At 28.1% G+C, this 8,694-nt stretch overlaps 1 protein-coding gene across 1 annotated transcript; it reads right to left on the minus strand.

Annotated features, from left to right (window-relative positions):
* Nucleotides 1-1,235: 1,235 nt before the first annotated feature.
* LOC118063561 (VQ motif-containing protein 1-like) lies at nucleotides 1,236-1,824 on the minus strand. The gene has a single exon (XM_035077623.2). The coding sequence runs from the start codon at nucleotides 1,669-1,671 to the stop codon at nucleotides 1,327-1,329; it is 345 nt and encodes a 114-aa protein (XP_034933514.1). The 5' UTR covers nucleotides 1,672-1,824; the 3' UTR covers nucleotides 1,236-1,326.
* Between the last annotated feature and the right edge of the window lie 6,870 nt (nucleotides 1,825-8,694).

An 8,694-nucleotide genomic window follows, 5' to 3' on the forward strand; every position in this document is an offset into this window, starting at 1 on the left:
TTTGATATTAGAGAACAATAAAAATATATAATTGTATCTATGATGGTAATAATAACTAAAATGAGCTTAATTTTTGGATTCTACCAAATATGTTGGGAATTTCAAAAATCCCTAAAAAAGTGAATAAAAACAAGTGCAATTATGTAGGATAAAAAAATAAAATAAAAAGAAGAAGAAGAAAAGAACGAAGGGTACTCTTCCAAATCCCACCAAAAATGCTGGGGAATTGTGAGGGATATCCGACTATGGTAAAACAATATATAATACAAAAATTCCGAGTTTTTAGAAAGCAGATGATAAAAATCGATAAAAACTAATTTCCTATTACGAGTAATTGTTCATTGGAATGATATCTTAGGGAGAAAATTGAATTGAACTAGACAATATTATGTATTTTTTTCCCGAGATGTGAATTAAGTATTGCATGGTAATGGAAAATAAATTATAAATTAATTCTTTTAATTTTGTAAAATAATTAATTAGTTCCTGGACTGATATCATTTATATTTAATTTAATATTATTGTATAAACCGTCTTCTTTTCTCACGAATCTTACCATACTATTTAATTATATTTTAAAATAAAATATGAAAAAATATAAAATGGATAAAAGGAACTAATAAACTAAAATCTGAAACTAGAAACACTATTTAATTCATTTTGCAAAACTATGCAGAGATTTTTTGTAAATTGGCGATGCGAAAAAAGAGAGCGGGCCTCTTTAGGGCTCGGTACGGATTATTTACCGATACATTTATGGGGGGGCCTATGATGGGCCTCACTCCATAAATGATCACAGGCAGGTGGTAGTTTCAAACCTTCAAGTCCAGCAAGAAAAAAGTCCTCGACAGATTTCTTTCATTCATTTTCAGCCACAAACATGCAGCCATAAATTCGAGGATGGTAGTAGTTTAAAAATATGGTTGTAGTTGTTTTTTAAATAATATTTTATATTAAAATAAATATTAATGATTTTTTTAAAAAATTTATTTTTAATATCAGCACATTAAAATAATTTAAAAACACTAAAAATATTAATTTAAAATTAAAAAAAATAAAAAAATTCAAAAATATTTAAAAACACATTTAAAACGTAAAAACAAACAATCCATAACTCCGCTTTCTGTATTTGATAGCTCCAGTGTTCATGCTAATTATCAGTGAAAATGAACATTCTTTCCTTTCTAGCAAGAGCTCTAATTATCAGTGAAAATGAACATTCTTAGAGAGAGAGAGAGAGAGAATCTGAAATATCATAACATTAAACACAAATACAGAATAAATCAGTCGAGTTAAGTAAATATGCATCGTGTTTAGTGCATGAACTTAAATATCAGCCCAAGATCGGTATAACTCATCCATGGATGGCATCTCCTTGAGCAATCCTTCAAACTCCTTGAACGACAAATCTCTCATCAGAACTTGATCACCACCAGCATATGAAACCTTATCACTAGCATCCAACCGAACCCTTTTGGCCCTGATCTCGTCCTTTGATGTCAATTTCCTTGACAGTCCTCTCTTTAGATGCTCATGATCACTATTTCCTGGAGGCGCAGAGTCTTTTCCGGTGAACTCTTGCACCACTGACTTGAAGCTCCTAACATCCGTCTCCACGTACTTCGTGTTGATTATCACCACCCTCACTGGCTCTCTAACAAGACCTGCCATGATAATTCAGTGAATATATCTTGTTGTTTCAAAAGGGCTTTGGCTTTTGCTTGGTCTATGTATGTGTAGCTAGGCAAGTAAGACGTTATCTTCTTACAGAATCTTTGCTTGCGGGCATTTATATAGTGAATTTGAAATGATCAAGGCACAAGGAGACTACTAGCCAGTACGAAGTTGCTGCTGACCATGAGTGCGTACGGTCAGCAGTCTAGGAAGACCGCAAATGTCAAAGCACACAATTTAGGAATTCAGTCATATCTCATGCACAGCGTTACAGGAAGATTCAACCCCCCCCCCCCCCCCCCACACACACACACACACACACACACACACACATATATATATTCAAGTAGGTGTTTGAGCCAATTTATGCATATCTCAACTAGTGTTAGAGTCCATTTATATATATCTAAACTAATTTTATGAACCCTAAATTAAGGATGATATAAATTTAAAGTGATTATAAAAAACTTAAACTTATAACTAAGTAAATTTAATTTTTAAATCATAAATTAAATCATAAAATGATATTAATTTGCTTATTTCTTGCTTGGGAGGGAAGAAAACTCAACATAGAACGTTAGATATTGTCAATTGAGCAAAAAAATATTAACACGAAGTTGAATATATAAGCCAAAAGTTGAAGGTTTTGAATTTTATGTAACTTCATTGGGTTTACTTTTAGTATCGACACGTAACATATTTTCTTGTCTATATATGAAGCTTCCAATATTAGTTAATTAATAAATCGACTAATGATTTAGACAAATCCAATTTTCAACTCCTCCGTGTGACTTTCAATGGTCAACTCCTTTTTCTTCTTGTTTTTCTTTTTTAAAGGTTTTAGTTCTAACTATCAAACAGATCTAATTTTCCTTTAGTGTTGTGTATATGTTTGTTTGCTTCAATTTATCGTGATTTTTGTCCTATATATCAAATAATTATTTATAAGAGATAGTTTCTAGCTAGATTAAAAGAAATTTGAGATTATTCGACGATATATAGTGGATATTTCAATAATGAACTCTAGTGATATTAATTTATATTAACTCTAAAACTCACCGTATAATTAATTAATGAGTCTTCCAAAAGAAATTTGAGTTTTAGTATTTTTGCATCGAAGTCTATTTCCAATAATTGCATCAATTATTGAATCGAAGTCTCTCTCCACTAACAAATGTTGCCTTAAAAGTTAGCTGAAGCTCACTAACATCCTCGATACCCGTGTGCAGCGGAGCATTCGTTGGGCGTTTCATTCATGGATGCATGTTATTATTTTATTTTTATTTTTTTTTTTTGTTTTATTAAAATAATATTTGAAAACATGGTTTAAATTAGATTTTTTTAAATTTTTTTTTTTATTTAAAATTATTTTGATTTATTGATGTCAAAGATATTTTTTTAAAAAAATTATTTTAATATATTTTTAAATAAAAAACATTTTCAATATCAACTGCTATATATTTTTAAACACCTCTTGAGATATTAATTATTACCTTTTTTTTTTTTTTTTTTTCCCGTAGGTTCCATGGCAAAAAGGAGCGGAAAAATAATAAAAGGAAGGAAAGAGAAATTAAGAAGAAGAAAAAGTTTTTGACATGGTATAAATTATGGTTTTGAAATCCTATTCGATGGGTCGATCTGAGACTTAGCCAACTCGGGGCTAGAACCGGGCCGAATTAAAGAAAAAATAGAAAAATAAAAAACCTGGTGTGGCCCGGTTGACCCAGTAAAAAACCCGATTGCAATCCGTTAATTTTTATTTTTTTTATTTTACTAAAATAATATTATTTTAATTTTGAAAAATATTTATCTGATAACTCAATTAAAATTTGGAATCTAAATCTTGAATCAGGTTCTGTTTGAAAACTATGGTATAAATGCACTTGGTACTAAGAACGTGTTTGGCAGTACGGTAATGGTTGCTTTTCAAATAACTTTTCGTGCCGAAATGTATGCCAATGATGTTTTTTTTATTTTTTAAAAATCATTTTTGATATCAGCACATCAAAACGATCCAAAAAATACAAACCGTATTAAATTTTAGTAAAAAAAAATAAAAATTTGTTGGGAATGCGGTTTGCACCGCGGGAAAAGGAGGATTATGAAAGGAAAAGTATTACTAGAGTCGATGTTTCTATTTATATATGTAAAACTATATATATGTATATATATATATATATACACGCGCGCGCGCGCACCGAATGTGCTTACGCTATCGTTTGCAAAAGATTCATTATTACAATGGCAGACCATATGTGATCCGTTGGACTAGTGAAAACAATTTTAATGTTCCTTAATTATCATTAATCGCTAAATTAAAAGATAAGACTTCCAAATAAAATAAACAAATGAATTATTATGTCAATATAATTTCATTACTTAATATTTATATTATATGAACTAGATTAAATTAAAATATAATAAAGGGACATAACATTTTACTGTAGCAATGCATAATGTAATACACATATATTTTTCACTTTAGTTTTCAAAATTCTTGAGGATTTTTTTTAAATTTTTAATTTATTTTTTTTAATTGCATTCTCTAACATTGGATTTACTAGGCATTGGACTTCATAATTTATTTTGATATATTTTCTATGAAGTTATCACGGTGTCATAAGTAGGGAGTTTTACGGGTTAGCTGTGATGACTTGATTATTTTTTTATTTTTTAAAATTATTTTTTTCTCAACTTTATCCTTTAATACTAGGATGATTGAGAATTGAGTTTTATATTTTTTTTTTACTTACTTTTTATAAAGTTATTACGATATCATGACATAGATAGCTAATTTTACGGGTTAGCCAAGTTGATCGGGTTTTTTAGGGTATTTTTTAATTAAATATTTTTTATTTCAATTTCATCATTCCACTTTGATTTGATTCTGAATTGTGCTTCATAATTGTTTTTTTATATGCTTCTCGTGTGATTATCTCAATCTTGTGACATAGGTTGCGGGTTAGGCTGATTGACTCGAGTTTTTTTAGTTGATTTTTTTTTTCAATTTTATCATTCAATATTGGATTGATTGAAAATTAGATTTCATAATATTTTTTGGTTTGCATTCTATGAGGCTATCCTCGTCCCATGACCCGAGTCACGGGTTTGGTTGGTTGACTTAGGTGTTTTTTTGTGTCCTTTTTTATTTATTTATTTATTTAGTTTCATCCTTCAATATTGAGTTGATTGAGAGTTGAGTTTCATAATTTATTTTGATTTGCTTTCTTTGGCATTATCCCGTTCTCATAACCCAAGTTTAACAAATTAACCCGGGTTGACTTGACTCATTTTTTTAATTGATTTTTTTTTTCAATTTCATCATTCAACATTGGATTGATTGAGAATTGAGCTTAATATTTTTTTTTTCTATTTACTTTCTATAGGGTTACTAAGGTCTCATGACTTGGATAATAAATTTAATAAGTTAACTCAAGTCGATCTACAAGATATTGTCTTGATTATTTAGCGTTAAACTATATTTTTATCAACTGTTCGGGTTGTCTTTAAATATACCAAATTAACTAGGTTATATTAAGTCAATTTTTAAATAGTTTAAATTTTTTTCTATAAAAAAAATTTTTTTTGATTCAATCTGCCATGTAACACGAGCTTCTAGTACCTAGCTAAATTCTATTCAATGTTATAAATGTAATATTTCAACTCTATTGAAAATTGATATCTGCCGAGGACCAAGTGATGCAACAATTATAAGTTTGAAATCTAATTTCTTTAATGAACCATTCAAAGTTTTGTTCAAAAGCTTGCTCGTAAGAGTTTGTTAGCAACATATCTTAATTATTTAGGGCATCTTAAAGGGAAGAACCAAAAGAAAAGGACAAAAAAAATTTCAGCTCAAACGAAAAAGTTGTATTAAACAGTCAAAGTAGCTTTTCTATGTTGAAAAGTCAAAAGTGATAAAAATTTCTTTAATATATTTTTATGGAAAAAAAAGTTTGGATTTGAATTATATTAGTTAGTGATAATTAACAAATAGTTTTATTAATATTAAATTTATTAAAATATATTTGGTTTCTCTAAATGATTTTTTATGAGTGCATATAAAAAAAAAAACATATTTACATTCTTATATATAAAAAAAACTCTTCAAAATAGCATTTCTCCTTGAGATGCTATTGCGGGAGAAACTACTTGTAGAAGTCCAAGCAGCTTTACAACAAATGATGACAAGAGATGACTACAAATCTAGACTTGTCCACATTCTAGACGACAAAGACATTATCCACCAAATTGAAAAAAGAAGAAGAAGAAGAAACTCAATTATGAAAGGGTCTCTCCCTATTTTCCTTCCCATTTTTCTGGTGTGGGATTGATGAGTATGAAATGGTCATGCTGAGATACAACGCCTAGAACATGCATGACAGAAAATGCGTTCGTTTAGAAATTTTCTATAATCTTTTATGATGGTGAAATGGTGTTTTGAAGTGACCTGAGTCGTCACCTACCACGGCTTGGGTCTATTTAAAAATATAGTTATTCTTGTTTGTTCAAAGTGTTTTTCGTATCTAAATACATTAAAATAATTTTTTTATGATTTAAAAATTATTTTTGAGATTAATGCATCAAAACGATCTAAAAATACTTTTAAAAAATTAATTTTTAGTAAAAACAAAATTAAATTTTTTTGGAAACGCGGGTACAACCGCGTTTCCAAACGCTTTATTAGGGGAACATGTTTTTTTATTTTTTATTTTTAAAAAAATTTAGAATGGGTGTCTTTTTTAGATGGTTACAAAAAGTTTTTTTTTCTCACTACATTAAAAGGTATTTTGCAAACAGACAAAAATATTAAGCACATGAAGTTCTCCGAGTAATATTATAAACCAACTATAATAAGATATACCATCTTATTTAGTCATGCCATAAATTTTAAAATAAACAAATTAGTGAAAAACTAAAATAGCTAGATGTTTTACTGTTTCTTATACTATTCATTCATTATTTGTTTTCTTCTTTCATCAATCCATATATATATATATATATATATATATATATATATATATATATATATATATTTCTTTTTTGCTTTTTTTACATTTCCATAATTTTGTGTTTTTTAAATTGTGAAAATTGAGAAGATTATAAAAAAAAAAAAAGAAACAAAAAATGGATCACTAGAGCCACATTGAATCTACATAGCCATTATGTGCTATCTTAAAAAGAAACCCTCGCTTGAGATGAACTCTAGTAACACCAAAAAAAGGTCTTTATATAAGCTCAGAGAAAATAGAACACACTTCTACATTGCAACACCCTTTCTCACATGTTGGCTTATATGGTGCTCACATTAGAAACTATTTTTCCTTTTATTCAAATTAGTCTTTGACTTTATACTAACTCTTCAAGTCAATCCAAATTTTATCACAATCATGTGCAATGAAGGCCTCACTAGGGAGAGAAGAAGGGAAGTGAAAAAAGCCTCACTAGGGAGAGAAGAATGGAAGTGAAAAAAAAAGGTAATGAAATGGTAACTCCTAAGTGCAGCCTAACCAAACTTAAAATGGGAGGGAAAACATACTATTATGCCGAGAAAAAAAAATGTCATGCTCGACTAGAGTTGTGATATATGTTATGGGTTACTCGAATTTACCTAGTTTGATTATGTTACTAAAAAAAATTATTTTTGTTATAGAAAAAATATTAATTCATCTTTGTTTTGAAAATATTTTTTTTCTTAAAAAAAAAAAAATAAAGTTTTTACTAAATCGATTTGTCGTTGTACTCGCCAAATTGGTTGGACCATATTTAGTCAACTCCTATAAAATTTTACTTTAAAACTCATTTGGGTTCAAAAACTAGATCGATGAGTAACCATGATGATTCACTAAGATTGAATGAGTTAATCATTTGAATGGAGACCTAGTTTGGACTTCTACTGACCCTTTATAGTTATAAATTATTTTTAAATCCTTTTATCATAATATTTCATTCATTTTCTTGGTTAACAGATCTTGTACTACTCTTATGTTGTGTAATTAGCACGTAAACTCTACTTTTTGCTCTCACCTCATCCCAAGTAAGGTACAAGTACAATACTTGATTTTTTTTCCAATTATACAAAATAATTATTTTTTCTAAATAGATTATGCTTGATTTGAAGACAAAATAGTAAAAGTGAAGAGAAAAGGGATGTATCAGCAATGGCATCTATTAAGATTTGAGAATAGGGTAGCAATGTTCCTAAAAAATATCATGAAGTGACAAAACTAACCTTAATTTAATTCTTTTGAAACTTTAAAATATCAAACTACAAAATTTTTATAATATACATAAAAATGTGTCATTATAATTTCACATTGATAATGGAGTTTTCTATTATAAGTTTTCTATTAACATTGATCAAAATTGTTGTGAAATATATTTAATTTTTAATTTTCTACTATAGCTTAATATAATATTTATATTAAATATTGTCTAGATAATAGAATGTTATTGTTATCACCTAATGATATTATTGAGAATTTTATATTACAATATATACAAAGCGATATTGACATGTAACGTGTTACAAATATATTTATGGATCAAATAGATAAGGTCAAGCTCGAAAATAAGTCCATGTAAAAGCCCAACGAAAACAACAATAACTTTTTATTCGACTGTTAGATCGTGCTTTACTAATTTAATTTCTTAGAAGACTTGCTTTACCGACCATTGGCGACATAGATCTTCCTAAATTAGTCCCAAAAGTTGTTGTTTTAGTTATTTCCCTTTTTAATTTTGGATTTAAATTATTTTTCAATTTAGTTTTGGATTCTTTGGTTTTTTCAGTTTAAATCACTATTTAAATAGTTTTTATGTTATTTTTTTGTCAGACTATCATTACAAATTTTTTAGAAAATATTAGAGTTTTTCTCTACTTTTTTATAGTTTTATTTTGTAATCTTAAAGCTTGAGAACTCTAATTTTTACTAATGCTAAATGCTATGTTAATTGGTATTGGAGTAAATTGATTTTTTTGATGGATATAAATGGTAGCAACCCACCTTGTAATGCATA

The sequence above is a fragment of the Populus alba genome, chromosome 1 (genome assembly GCF_005239225.2).
Source record: "Populus alba chromosome 1, ASM523922v2, whole genome shotgun sequence".
NCBI lineage: Eukaryota > Viridiplantae > Streptophyta > Magnoliopsida > Malpighiales > Salicaceae > Populus > Populus alba.